This window comes from Schistocerca nitens, chromosome 1, assembly GCF_023898315.1.
Source record: "Schistocerca nitens isolate TAMUIC-IGC-003100 chromosome 1, iqSchNite1.1, whole genome shotgun sequence".
In the NCBI taxonomy this organism is placed as follows: Eukaryota; Metazoa; Arthropoda; class Insecta; order Orthoptera; family Acrididae; genus Schistocerca; species Schistocerca nitens.
Genome location: NC_064614.1, coordinates 266231558 through 266247579, shown reverse-complemented (window position 1 = coordinate 266247579; position 16022 = coordinate 266231558). Strand labels below are relative to the sequence as shown.

Sequence of the window (16022 nt, the reverse complement as noted above, 5' to 3'; positions counted from 1 at the left end):
TCGTGTGACCACACAGTCCTCAATATTGTAGCCGTTCTGGTGTATTCAGAAAGACTTCACTGTTTTATAGCTATTTTTTTCGTAAACCAAATGTAATTCGTTTTTCCCTAGCAAAGAATATTATAAAAACCAATGGAAAGAAGCAAAGAAATGTCATTAAGAATTTAATAGACAAAGCTAAATCAGTAAATCCGCATATCCTAAACAAGTAAATTCACTGTTAGTTTGTATTCGTGAAGATAAGATTGCGGTGCTTAATTCTGTCACTGACGTAGACTTCCGAAAATACGTCTGTCACTGAGTTAAAAGACACTAACAACGCCTACTATTGGTTCTTCAGTGTACTACGAAACTAGCAGCGCCATATACTGGTTCTTTTGTATACTACACCGCAATGATTAAACATCTGAACTACTAAGCTGAGAAGAACGATTTTAGACAAAATTTTAAATTACGATATATTTTTTTCCTCTTCCGATTTTGATGAAATAATCTTACCCGATGCTACTCTCAAGTTACATGTGAAAATTCGTCTAGTAGTTTTGGAGTTTAGCATGTTCAAAAAGACATACAAGACAGTTTAACAGTTTTGTTATTACGGTAGTATGGATTGAAGTAGGAGATAGATCTCCCACCTGTATCCTCTACCAACTTATAGAATGCCCCTCCCTCCACTTCCATCTTGAAAACTCCAAATACGTTGCACGTAAACTCGAACCTACCCACTGCCTGGATCCCCCCCCCCCTCCTTCCCCCTCTGCTCGCTGCACCTAGTATTCTGCTACGTGTCTACCACCGCATTCCCCCAACGTTACAGCCGCACACACTCCACATCCTCTCTCGACGTAACTTCAATCTCCTTCCCTTGCCCGACCATGAAATCTGCTTTGATAAATACCCATCACACCAGACCCAAAAGCATCCAATCCACTTCCTCCGGTCAGGACTCCCTGTCTCTCCACACCTCCCCACTCACATCCAAAGTCTTGGTCTGGAACAGGATTCCTGTTCACTCTCCTGAATTCCTCTTCCAAACATCTGCCCACCAAACACTCCCTTACAAGCTACACCTGCTACTAATCCCTCTTCCTGGCAGTCTAGGCACACTCATCACTTCTCTATTTTAATCGGTCAACACAAATCTGCCATTTATATTTTAAATTACGCAACTTACTCTATGTCTTTTTATTGTAACATTCATTTTTTCAACTGTCGTGTCCAATTTTATACTGTGTATTAAAACGTTTACTCTCACACGGCTGAATAGCGGCGACTTGTATCCGCTGACAGTCCACTCACCCCATGAAATGATAATAAAGAAAAAAAGTACAGGAGACGGAAAGCAGCCTTGTTTTATTGCTTTCCCTAGTTCTATATACATTATGTGATCAAAAGTATCCGGACACCTCGCTGAAAATGACTTACAAGTTCGTAGCGCCCTCCATCGGTAATGATGAAATTCAATATGGCGTTGGTCCACCCTCAACCATTATGACAGCTTTGACAGCTTCACTCTCGTAGGCATCCGTTCAGTCAGGTGCTGGAAGGTTTCTTGAGAAAAGGCAGCCCATTCTTCACGGAGTGCTGCACTGACGAGAGGTATTGGTGTCGGTCGGTGAGGCTTGGCGCGAAGTCGGTGTTCCAAAACGTCCCAAAGTTGTTCTATAACATTCAGGTAGGACTCTGTACACGCCAGTCCATTATAGGGATGTTACTGTCGAAGTAAACACTTCGCCACAGGCCGTGCATTATGAACAGTTGCTCGATCGTGTTGAAAGACGCAATCGCATTCCCCGAATTGCTCTTCAACAGTGGGAAGCAAGAAGGCGCTTAAAACATCGATGGAGGCCTGTGCTGCGATAGTGCTACTGCAAACAACAAGGGGTGCAAGCCCCTCCATGAAAAACACGACCACACCATAACACCGCCGCCTTCGAATTTTACTGTTGGCACTACACACGCTGCTAGATGACGTTCACCGAGCATTCGCCATACCCAAACTCTGGCTGGCATCGGATCACTACATTGTGTACCGTTATTCGTCACTCCACACAACGTTTATCCACTGTTCAATTGTCCAATGTTTACGCTCCTTACACCAAGCGACGCGTCGGTTGGCATTTACCCACCTGATGTATGGCTTATGAGCAGCCACTCGACCACGAAATCCAAGTTTTCTCACCTCCCGCCTAACTGTCTTAGTACTTGCAGTGGATCCTGATGCAGTTTGGAATTCTTGTGTGATAGTCTGGATAAATGTCTGTCTATTACACATTACGACTCTCTTCAACTATAGGCGGTCTCTGTCAGTGAGCAGACGAGGTCGACCTGTTCGCTTTTGTGCTGCACGTGTCCCTTCACGTTTTCACTTCACTATCACACCGTAAACAGTGGACCTAAGCATGTTTAATAGTGTGGAAATCTCGCGTACAAAGGTATGACACAAGTGACACCCAATCACCTGACCATATTCGAAGTCTTTGATTTCGGCGGAGTGCACCATTCTGCTCTCTCACGATGTCTAATGACTACTAAGGTCGCTGATATGGAGTACCTGGCAGTAGATGGCAGCACAATGCAACTAATATGAAAAACGTATGATTCTGGGGGTGTACGGATACTTCTGATCACATGGTGTAGCCGGTACTTTCTCCTCTCACTTTCACTGTTTATCGACCTGTTTTTGTTTTAGAAGAGTCGTTCCACGCCTGTGTACCACACTTTAGAACGCTCGTTTCCTTCGTCAGTTCCACACATTCTACCCTGCTCTTGTAGAGACATAGTGCGACGTCAGGCGCTGCTGACGGCCCGCGCTGTTGCAGGAGTGCGAGTCGCGGCTGCTGAGCGTCGCGCCCAGTCCGTCGTCGACGCCCGAGTCGGGCTTCCGGTCTGCGCTCAGCGGCGACACGCTGTCCGCCTGCGACGACTCGCCGCCGCTGCCGCTCTCCAAGGCGTTCGTCGTCTACCCCGTCCGGAGCAAGACTCGCGAGGACTTCTTGTGAGTGGGACGCCTGCGCGCAACTGCACCCTTACCTCGTATCAAATACGAGAATCTATCCGTGAACTAATATCAGTTTCCGTGTAGCATTGGAAGTGGTTGCAGAGCGGACGCGAGGTCGGAACTGCAGCTAAACCGATTCGGGCATTATCAATAGGTCAGTGAGTTCAGAGGTAAGATAACGTGAAAGGGGCACTGCTTCTCTTAAACCTACAGCACAGGTAAGCAACCGGCGGCATCCGGCCCGCAGTTGCTTTCAACCCGACCTGCGGAAGAAACCCGTGGGAGAGAGACCGAGGTCTTCGAACTGTATTCCGCCCTTGGACCTGCAGCTCACTCCACGCATGCGCAATACCATTTCGTCACTGCTGGATGTGAATAACAGAGAGAAACACGTTTCCAGTCCAACGACGAGAACACGACAAGTGCCATAGTCCGATTTCTCAGTAGAAGAGGAGCCCAAATAAACGAACACCCGTTTCGGCTTATCCGTAGACCGTTTCCGTTTCTGAGAAAACGGTCGTTAGGGTTTTCGATATAATTTTGGGTGTCGCTTAGCAGTGGATGAACTCAGCCCCACTGGTAGCACGGTCGCTTGCCACTTTTTGCGTACCGTGTCCGAAACCCAGTAACAGTGTTTTCTTTTTTTTTTTTATTCACCTACTCATGTCCGTAGAACATTACTAGACGAACGTTTCTTATCAAGTTAGGTATTAAGTTAGGGGATACAATGTCTTTATATGTAAAATTACAACTGGGTTTCGCCGGCCGGAGTGGCCGAGGGGTTCTAGGCGCTTCAGTCTGTAACCGCACGACCGCTACTGTCGCAGGTTAGAATCCTGCCTCGGGCATTGATGTGTGTGAAGTCCTTAGGTTAGTTACGTTTAAGTAGTTCTGAGTTCTAGGGGACTGATGACCTCAGAAGTTAAGTCCCATAGTGCTCAGAGCCATTCGAACAACTGGGATTTACAAGAAGTGGCATACAGTTACTACATGGTGCGTGTATAGTATTTTCAGGAGTTACAATCTTTTTAGATTCCCGTTTTGTTGCATTTCCTTCTGATTTCAGTTCTTAATTTTTACATTATATTTTTGTGCTTATTCTTCAGGAACATTTTGTACGTTCCCTTGGATTATACCGATCGTAGAAACAGCAAGAACAGAAATTTGGAACACCACGAGCATCGTGAAAAGGCAGGTTTGCGACAGCGACATTTTTTCGCACAAATCTCACTTGGAAAAAAATGTCTTTAACACTGATGGGGATTTCACGCGCTGGTAAAGATTTCGCGGCAGATTGCTCATAACGGATCACTTTTCCGATATCTGGCGCTTGCGGTTGATCCGAATCAAGATACACTACATAAATTTCACCGCAAACAATTTCAAATAATGTTTTCATTCATTTATTTTTTAATTAATTCGCCAGACATTAGAAGACGAATAAGGACATGGTTACTTCAATATACAATCTAAAATGAACATGTAGTAATCTTCTACACACATGGGTAGATAAACGAGAAACAAAAACAAAAATACAAGTAAAAATAATAATCGGATTTTGAAGATAAGGAGTAAAATTGTGAAGCCGCAACGCTAGCCACTGTGCCACCACTTCGGTTGAACCATGTACTTGCTCAAAACTACATAAAGCACTTCGAAAACTTTGGCCGTCATTTTCTCAGAAATGGTCGAGTACCTACGGATAAGCCGAGACACGTGTCCGTCTCCCCTTACTCTGAGCGAAGTTTCTGGGAAATCGGATTATGGCACCTGCCGTGTTGCGCTCGTGAATGCGAAGTTATGGTCCAAGAGCTTATATGCATGCGGAGAATGGGGGAAACAACTTATTACCTTGCAGGGATGCAGGGAGAAATACTTTCGCCTCTGATTCAGTCATGACAGCCGGCCAGAGTGGCCGAGCGGTTCTAGGCGCTGCGGTCTGGAACCGCGAGACCGCTATGGTCGCCGGTTCTAATCCGGCCTGGGGCATGTATTGTGTGATGTCCTTAAGTTAGTTAGGTTTAAGTAGTTCTAAGTTCATATTAACAGAATCTTCCGTCGGTTCTTGGTAGAACAACATTATAATAATAAATGAAAAGCACCAGTTTGCTTTTGTTCTACAATATTATTTTTATTGCTTGGCCTTATTGCTTGGCCTTGTAAGCCGAAAACCGGTTAGCAATAAAAATAATATTGTAGAACAAAAGCAAACTGGTGCTTTTCATTTATTATTAGTTCTAAGTTCTAGGGGACTGATGACCCCAGATGTTAAGTCCCATAGTGCGCAGAACCATTTGAACCATTTCAGTCACGACAACACACACGTTATTTACTGCTTACTGCCTACGTTCGTGCTGCACAAAGATTGATCGCAAACGTTGGTAGTCGGCAACAATGGAATGAAAATTACCGACTACTCTTGAATTGTGCCGGTTTGAGCAAGGTCAACCGGGGCCATAACTTGGTGAATAAAGTAGGGTCTATCTGTTGTCAGTTCACGTGTAAAATTCTGTATATGGTGACATTCATTCTTATTGGCTCTTGTCGAGTTCATACGATTCGTCTTGTTAGATTTACACAGTACTGCCATGTTTCAATTTCTCTCTGCTTTTCAGTAGCACCATTTTTGCTGTTTTCTGAGTGAACATAAAATTAGGGTACTCTCAAAAAGGCGTGCTTTGAGGCACAATTTGTTGGCGTGGCGTGTCGGGAAAGGGATACTATTCATTTCGGTGCGTTACCACACTAACATTAACGTCACAGACGCCATATTCTGTAGTTCTGACTTTATATGCTAGCAGCGCTACTTTCGCGTTACGTGAAAAGGCGGCTCGTGAGCTTAAGTAAGTAAATCAGGCTTGTTCGTTACCAAATGTTGCATATGCCTGAACTATGGTATCACGGGGTCTAGCTGCAGAATACGCGGGGACCGGAAGCCCCCCCCCCCCCTGCTGGAATCTGTGATAGATTTTTTATTAATTTCAAAATCTCACGTACCAATAGATACTTTGATTGTACACGACAGCATGCAAGGTATAACGCAATGGATTTAGTAAAGACTACACTGATTGTCTTTACAAAGTTGTTTTTATTTTGTCTGTACAGAACACTGACCAAATACAGTACCCAATTTTTTCTGTTTCACCTCTTTGTGCAGCTCATAATGAGCTAGAGAAAGGGACGGTTCCAACACGTAGCATAGTATAAGCATGACAGTATTGTACTCTGCCGACACCTATCCAGAATTTCCACAAGAATGGCTCCTTCGCTTGCGTACACCTGAGTCTGTATTTTATCCGTCAGTGCCTTCTGAGACTTCATTCAGTTTTAAACGGCAGAGCATTTGTATCAGGGTATTAAGGACACGGCCATGCCATAGTGTACGTATATTCACCCACATTTACTCTGTGTGCTCAGATAGAGAAAAAATACAAATTTCTTCGCTCGACGAGTGCAAAAATGGCGAAATATCAAGGTCAAAAAGGTGTTTGCGCTTTCTTAAACTACATCGGGTGCAACCAAGCGCGACTTTCGGCCACAGACGTATGAGTTCTGTAGTTCAGTTGCCATTTCTATATTATAACGTGTCAATCCAGGGAGTCCTATGCTGTTAATAGTTGATTCTGCCGACTAATTTGATAGTTGTTTTTGTACGTTTCCTGTATCCATATTGATATTAATAATATGAAATATGTACATTGGATGTGCTAATGAAAATGCTTACTTTTGCAATATGGCATTAAATTACCTTCAAAAGATATTGACTGGATAAGTATCGAACTTTAAGATATAATAAGCTTTGTGCCCTTCTTATCAAATTTATGTCTTGGGAGACGACGCATTCTCAAATTCAATTAATCAGTTTACCAAAAATGCAACCGTTGAGATCTTGCCCCTCTTGGAGAAATTTCTACGGTTACCCATAGCGGGGACCCTGTAGACTACCACCAAACGAATTGACAGATGTCTGTATATGAAACAGTGATCTCTTTACGTATTTTTTCGTAGCGTTAATTGTCAAAATGAAGTTGAAACGTCCCCTTAGAAAAATTATAAATGACTGTGCTTAAACTGACACACAATATTTTTTTTAGCGCAACGCAATCAGACTTTCAGTAATCCCTACAAAACAATGGCCCTGACTAACATTAACCTATACCTTTCATGAATCACTTACCTCACAAAAATCTTCATTACTCGAGCTACTGCAATACAGCGAGCGCCAATACTGCCAGCTAAATAAAAGATTCAAACTACTGAAGGCAGTAACTACTGATAGCCATAGTTAGCAAATGAAAGATTTTGATAGAGAACAAACAATGTATTTACCTCAAGTGTTCAAAAGTCATAATATATATAGCAGTTCATGGCATCCAGTATTACAAATTTGCTGTCTCTGTCCAAAACTCCGCCATCTCACTCCCCACATCCACCACTGCTGGAGGCTCACCTCCAACTGCGCAACGCTACACGCTGTTTACAGCCAACAGCCCAACACTACAATGGCAGACAACAATGCAAACCAGCCACATTCTGCACACAGCACAGCCAGTGATTTTCATACAGAGCGCTACGTGGCGTTACCAATAAGAAAACCTAAACAGCCTACTTACATAGCCCCCATGTTCCCCACAAAAAATTTTACAAATTGTTTTGGGCAGTGGCCAGTAATGATTTGATAAAATTTTTCGTAATTACAATAACAAAGATATCAAATGCACACACTTATTGATACAATGTTGGTCGAAAGCTAAAATTTTCTCACAGTCCATAAAGACAGTCCTGATCATTCATCACAGTAAAATTGCAGTTTTTTTTTTTTTTTCAAAGTCTGAGCAGTAAAAGAGAATGCACACGGAAGTAGTGGATTTCCATGCAGTCCTGACGAAATAGTGTTGTCCTTCCAATGGAAAGACAGTGCTGACTCTTGACATGCAGACAGGTAATGGGCCACAACAGAGCAAACCCACAGCAGAATCAGTCGAAGTTTTAAAGAATATTGGTAGGTAGGTCATCACAGAGCAGACCCACTATACTCTAGGTAGAGATTATGTTATTGGTGGGCCAACAGAGGTGCAGACCCACTGCAGTCCTTGTAGAAATAATGGTACTGGTGAGTCATCAAAGGTGTAGACCCACTGTAGTCCTTGTAGAGATGGCTAGCAACCATCCGTTGCGACAGTGCAGGTGCACAATTACCATCGAAGAGTCTTGTGGACAATATGGCAAGTCCACGAACCACCACTTGTGCACTCACATTTTTTTTTTGAAGTGTCCTTAGAACCAGCAATGCTGTTAACCAGTCCCTTGCTGAATTATTAACACACGTGCAAACACTAACAGTCCCAACTTCTCACATACTGTGCATATATTATGACCAACAGAAACGTGTGCAGTGAAATGATACTTAATTTGATAAACTGGTGTCTATACAATTATAAATTTACAACATAAGAATACAATTACAAAGGTACAAAATACATCATTAAAGAACATAACAATACAGATAACATTTGTAGTGAAACAGGCTTTACAAAAGAATAGAAATAAACATGTACATCAGTGTTACAAGAATTATGACACAAGTACATACATAAAAGATCAGAATAACTTTTGAAACATCAACTTCACACATGAGCATTAAAACAAAACAGAATAAATAATGTCTAAACATCAGAAAAATTCTACAACGTAAATCTTATTAGCTAAACACATAAAGACAGGAAAAGCACAAATTCACATAGCATTATAACACAAAGGTACAGCACAGGGTCTGTTTTCAGTGTGACATTTGGTACTGCAGTCCAACCCAAAACTTCATTCTGTAGATCTTTCCTCTTATTTCAACATTTGTTTCCACCAAAAAAAATCCTATCCAAGCATGCTTTCTGTATTCTAAAATGGTTCAAATGGTTCTGAGCACTATGGGACTTAACATCTGTGGTCATCAGTCCCCTAGAACTTAGAACTACTTAAACCTAACTAACCTAAGGACATCACACACATCCATGCCCGAGGCAGGATTCGAACCTGCGACCGTAGCAGTCGCGCGATTCCGGACTGCGCGCCTAGAACCGCTAGACCACGCGGCCGGCCGTTTCTGTATTCTGTTCACATCCTATTTCAAAAATAGTTTTTCTCCACTATATACTACTTTTTTAGCCAAACCATTTTCTTATAGCTTCTCAATGCATTTCTTCCAATTCCTCATAGTTAGTTTCTTATATAGTCTACCCCCTCTTAAGCTAACTTAAATCTACTGAGCTCAGATATATATACCAAGGGACGAGGCAATGCAGCAGCACATAACAAATTAACAGAAATATCAAGGACAAAAGAAATGCAAATTTGCAAAGCAAGCAGCAGTAAATCTAAATTAGCAGAGAAATTGCAATATTACAACTAATATGAGCCAATGTGCAGCAACAAGAAAAATAAATCAGTAGTAAAACTGGCTTAACAGAGTAATACAAAGTGAAATTTAGTAGCACAATGCCTGGCAAATAGCAGCAGCAAACGCAATAACTTATATCTAAACATGACAAAGCTCAAGCAGAAAAAATATTACAGTAAAAATGGCCATGTTTAATACCTATGTCACATTTTAACACTAGAGTGATTCATCACGAGAACTTACTCTAGCAGACAAGTTACCAAATCGTTAAAAAAATTATTTATGCAGTTCCTGTGAAGGGAAACGTCTGTTTGTGCTCTCTTTTCTAAGAAAGTACATCATATTCTTTACTGGGTCTGTAGACAGAAAATAGTGATATTAGTACATCTATTAAATTTTAATTTAAGCAATGCTGCAGTGCAACTAGAAACTAGATATCAAACAAAATAAGCAATATCTCAACCACAAAGACAATAGATATAAAATGTTTCTCATCATTTCATTAGGCATTTTAGTAAATATCATAAATTACGAGCTCCACAGTGTAATCATATGTTTTCAAGTTTGAGCGTGTCGTATTTGCGATGCTTTCTACAAAGGAATGTCAATAGCGAGGTTAATGGTCTCTCTCTTTTCTTTTTTTCTACCTAATGGCTTTTTCTCCAGGTGACTCGCACAGCTGGTCGCCCATAACGCATTACGTCAAGGTCACTTAGCTTTCTAACCGAAATATTTACGACAGCAGTTTGCGCTACAGTGACAGTCTCATATAAAATTTCACAGGTCGAGAATTTGCGTTACAAATGTGTAGAAACAAAATCCTTTAAATATAATAGTGTCCAAAAAATTTTCGTCGGCATTGTGATACATTCAAGCATTTACACACATTTCATAACTCTTTAAAGTAAGATTCTTGGTTTCCATCATCCTTTTTCACAAGTCAGAGTCCCTAACCACTACTCCTTATTCCTTACCTTATTACACATATACATATTCATCAACACGTCTTCAATATTTCATCATAATAAATACATAGCATAATCAGATTCCTCATATAGCATCATCTCATTGATCATAAACATACCTCAACAGGATAATATACAGTGTCATCGTAATAATAACATCATAACACCTCAGTCAAATCTCAAAATCGTCGTAGCTTCCTCCAATAATTTCAAAACCTAAAAAAATTCTCTGCTCATTTCAATAGTGTCATCTACCTCAAACGTACTTTAAAAATCATGATCCCATACCAAACACATCATTCAAAGCTCTCATAGTATCACAATGGTGCCGAAAAAAATATGAAGAGATCACAAAGTACAGACAAAATACAGTTTCATAAGTGTGAAGTTACCCAACTGTGTAATTACGTAAACATCTGTCACTGATGTAGTAAAAAAAATGTTTGTCTCTCTCAGTTAAATGATCAGATAGCTGTGTAATTATGCATTAGAGAAATATGGTACCATGTGTAAAGTTGTATAAGCAAATACCATATTAGCTAGGACTCCTTGTGCTTGCCAAACACATGGTACACAAAGTAAGCGTGTACCCCCATGAGGATGAAATGTATCATGGAAAACTTTCTTTGTAATTCAAAAATCTTAAAATAAATGTTTTAAGTTCAAAATTAATCACTCAAATACGTGTACTGCGGCGCTAAATTGTGCGTCTTGTTGTAACATAATCTGTCATTACTTGGGGGTAAAAAATGTGCCCACCACTGCTGGCGGCTCACCTCCAACTGCGCAATGCTACCCGCTGTTAACAACCAACAGCCCAACACTACAATGGCAGACAACAATGCAAACCAGCCACAGACTGCACTCAGCACAGCCAGAGCGCTACGTGGCGTTACCAATAAGAAAACCCAAACAGCCTACTTACAAAATCTCAGACGTAAATGTCAGAATTGTTGAGTTTCGTAACTTTTCAAGTACCTTCAACCTAAATCCGAACGTGAACAGCTTACACATTTTATTTCATTACAGTTTACAACTGTTAAAGTAATTTGTTCCCATTATTAATGTGGGGTCAGGCGAGTCGCTTCGTGAGGTCTTCTTTGAAAACCGACCGTCATTTTAACGGTATTTTGGACCAGTGAAGAGGACAGCTTGACGATGGGAACACTGGTCCTTCTGCTACTGCCACACCACACACTCGAACCATGAAACAGAAAACAGAACAAAAATTTCTTAGAGTATCATATTACAAACCGCAATGTAGAAGATCTTTTCATTTTCAACATCGTTATAAAATCAGTTGCCGCTATATGGTTCCAAAGACCTTTTCAAATCTCAGACATCTGTAATGTATATATGCAGACTGAAACGACAAAACAAAATTAGCACCAAGGATGGGATTTGAAACTGGTCCCAGCAAGCCTCTCTCCTCAATCCAATTCACGCTTCAGCCTACTTTGTACTCCCCTAAACTCAAACGGAATTGTTGGAGTAGTCCATGCAGTTGTGAAAAGTCACTTTAATTAAATATATATAGTTAAAAACAGTCTTGATCGTAAAGTTCAGCGTCGTGGATCGGCGCAGCTTGCTTCATGGAAGTCCACCTGCCGTTCTGGAGTCTGTAGATGATCCTTAAGGATTGAAACCGGTCACTCCAATTAAAAGAAATTTGCGATGAAGACTATTTTTAATTATATATATTTAATTATATTATATAAGATCGCTGACAATGTTTTCAAAAATAAAAGTCACTGTGCCATGGCGACTTAGTGGTAGCAGGCACGGTAGCTCAGCGTGTTTGGTCAGAGGGTTAGCTACCCTGTGCAATAAAAAAAAACTGAACAGGTCAACGACGATCCTGAACGGGCGACCTGGGATGTCCGCCCTGAACAAACGCAGCCAACAATAACGAACAAAATGAGGTCAACAAAAAAAAGTAGTTAGCTCATTTGGCTGGTGAGGATGAGATTCAGGTTCGAATATTGTCCTTGGTCCAAATTTTCATTTTTCGCTTCAGTCCGCGCACATACATGATATAGCTGGGTTTCAGACAGGATTCCCAGTTTCGTTCGATGCTGAGGTGCTAATCCCGTACAGCTGGAGAACCTCTGCAATGTTGTTTGAGTTTAGGGGGATGCCAAGTGGGCTGAGGTGTGGACGGGAATTTGGACTGAGGACGGAATTCTGGAAAGTTCTGGAAAGCCACTGTGCCAGGGTGGCGTAGTGGTTAGCGCACCCGCCTAGTGAGCGGGACACCCTATTCGAACCCTGGACCTATGTAAAAATTTTGATTTGTCGCTTCACTCTGCGTATATACATCGTTATAAAACTGCTTACAATCCGTGTAGTGTATGACGGAGATAGCACGATGCTACAGATTAGAACCGCGAAGATAAGATTAGACTAATTACCGCACACAAAATAACATCTAAGCAGTCACTTTCCCTCGTACTATACGAGGATGAAACGGGAAGAAACACAAACATGTTGTACAATGGGAACTATGTGATTTGCAGAGTGCGGGTGCACTGTATACAGAGAGGGTATTGTAACAAATCAGTACCGCTGCCATCAGAATGGTACTGCTGCCTCTCATATGTCGTTGCCATACTCTCACATTGTAACTGACTTGTTCAGTTTAATGTTGGTTCTGTGCCATCTTTCAGCTTGGCGTTTATCATTACGAGATATCGTTGCCAGAGCTGAAAGAATCGATACATGAAAACCATATGACACTACAGTGGTTTAGAATTCCAGTAAATATTCATAATGTAACACTTACCGAATAAACTACAAAACTACGACAAGTCTACATGTTTAAATATATTCGGTTATTGTTGCTTTTTGCAAAACATATGTATGCGATTAGCATATAACAGGTTGTCACTAACAAAGGAATAAATGGCAATAGTAGACTCCAAAACTGCAATGAAAGTACCACCTGAAGATATAACGAGCTGCTGCATTAATTCGTCTGCTAGAATGGCTACCACAGGCTAGCATCATGATACCGTTACTCGTTTAGTCGTTTATCCGGAGTTCCCACATATGCTGCAGCTATAGTCGAGTCGGCATAAGAGAATGCCTGACAACTAGCATTGCTATTAGCAGCATTCAGCTGCTTTACGTTAAGGTCTCCAGGCAAAAGAAAGGAAACGGTTCTCTACTGACGCGTTTTCATGGAGAAGTTTACGAAATCGCGTTGCATGTCGGATAAGGTAGGTGCGCAAAGCTGCCGTGCCAAGCCCACTGCAACTGTCACGGATGTTCTTACGTCAACGCAGCTACACATGTTTGTTACAGTCACCATCCAACATGACCACGGCATGGGAAATCGCTTTTGCAATACGGCTTTTATCAGCAATAAATCTCGTAACTGTCGACATTCATCGTAAAATGTGAGAGATACTGTGAGTCAGTGACGTCATTTGCCTGTCTACGAATAGATCAACTGTTCTTGAAAGCGATGTCAGCTAACCTGAAACTTAAAATACTGTCAGATACAAACATTTTTAATGCCTTGGTTCTTTAGTTACTAATGAGTCGATTGCGGACCTTAATGGAAATAGTACGCCGATAAGTTTTTGATTATATGAAAGCTGCATTAGTGGCTTAAAAGTACACTATAATTGAAACAATTTGACTGTGGTTATTTCACGTATCAGTTTGTTATGTTTGTTACTTTGGTAGTTTGTAATCAATTCATGTGTAGCTAATTTTCAATTTTTTATGAAACTCTTGCTCCTGTAATGACAATTTTCTCTTTCTTCTGTTCTAAGGAATCAGCTTTATTAGTGAAAAGTATATCAATCGATATTTGTGAGATATTAACTAAAATCGCGATATTTTCATGCTTCTCATTTTCGCTACACTTTGTATACCTTACGAATATCACCAACTAGAATGGAATAAGGGGCGATCAAAAAGTTTCCGTTAGAAGGACGTGCAGTCCAGAATCGGTATGCAAAGCGGGCAGAATCTCCATGAGCGATGAGGCGATCATCCCGTCGGACGCACCAGGTTGCAGATATGCATTTGATAAAACACCGTGTCCTGCTGTGTGAAGAGGTCCGCAGCTGCATGCTGCACATCGTCACCCAACAGGAATCGTCGACCCTTCAAAGCCTTTTTTAAGGGAGCGAAGGCATAATAATCGCATGATGAGAGATCAGGACTATAGAGTGGGTGCTCGAGTGTCTCCCACTTGAGTTGGCGTGAGCCCCCAAATCGACCAGCGCTGTGTGTCGAATCGCAACCAGCGCGGAACTAGGCGCACCATGTCAGTGGTTTACGACAGATGTGCTGTCCCACACACTTTCTTCATTCTCCGATGGATGTCTACCACTGTTTGTCCTTCAGCAGCCAAGAAAAGCGTAATAGCTCGTTTGTCCTGTTTTAACGCATTTGGTAATAACGTCGTTATAGCTCACGTTTTCACATATACCGCACGCACGTCGGAAGGACACGAACGCCACATCAATCCCTTGCCTACACGTCGGTGCTTATATACTCGCATCGGAGTCGCGCTACGTTGCATATACACTGCAGCGACGTTCTCAAACGGCTCGAGAAAAAGTAGTGTGAAGCAACATTTCCGCTTGAGTGAATCACTACGATCCTGTAAAGCAAAATATTAACACTAGACTCGTTCGCGGCTTGGCACAGCCATCGCATGTGCAAGCGTGTGGGACAGCCACGACGACAATGCACGCAAAGAAAGGACTAATTTTAAAAAAGCTTCACGTGAAAAACAAGCAGAGATTCTCATTAAAAGTAATGTGGGGGAAATTACGAAGCTGCATGCCATTTTAGGCGTTCGCGTTCCAACTGCATTGCAGGGGATTACTTCGGTGTTCGCCTGATATAAAACGACGTGCCTCACAGGATCCTGAACAATATATTTATTTATTCGCGTCAGAAGCGTTATAAAAGGTATACACAAGTACAACATATGCACAGCATAAAACTAAATGATGAATACGAAGTATAATATAAAATACAAGTTGTCTACGTCAAATGCGTTTGGCGTTGCTAGCAACAGGTTAAACGAGCATGTTGTCTGACAGTTAATGAAATTCGTTGTTCAAAAAAATGTTTAAATGTGTGTGAAATCTTATGGGACTTAACTGCTAAGGTCATCAGTCCCTGAGCTTACGCACTGCTTAACCTAAAGTATCCTAAGGACAAACATACACACCCGTGCCCGAGGGATGACTCGAACCTCCGCCGGGATCAGCCGCACAGTCCATGACTGCAGCGCCCAGACCGCTCGGCTAATCCCGCGCGGCTGAAATTCGTTGTTGTTCCCCACATTCACACATTACTGATTCTCATGGATAGCCTTAACTTATTCCTTCAACTCTAGACCTAAAACTCAACAGAACGTTTAACATGAATCTTCCTTAAAATTTTGTTTCGGTGTCGGTCGACATTCACTAACTGTTTTACAAATTAAAACGCGGACCGTTCTAGGCTGCATATTAATTTTCTGTAGTTAGTTTGTGCATTAGCTAATTTCGACTTTGCGCCATTTTCAAGCATATGCGTAACAGCAGCTGCAAGAAGCCACTGGGGTTTTGGAATATATGTACGTATTATATCAGTGATCTGTGTCGAGCATTCCCTCTCGATATGGACATCGCCCCACTACATCTCGGATGTA

At 41.7% G+C, this 16022-nt stretch overlaps 1 protein-coding gene across 1 annotated transcript in view; it reads left to right on the top strand.

The window, feature by feature from the left end:
• LOC126235368 (probable E3 ubiquitin-protein ligase HECTD2) overlaps window positions 1–16022 on the top strand; it is a 313075-nt gene that overhangs the window by 10557 nt on the left and 286496 nt on the right. The window contains exon 2 of the mRNA XM_049944094.1: window positions 2823–2998. Within this exon, the coding sequence (XP_049800051.1) occupies window positions 2823–2998 (176 nt within the window). The remainder of the gene's footprint in view (window positions 1–2822; window positions 2999–16022) is intronic.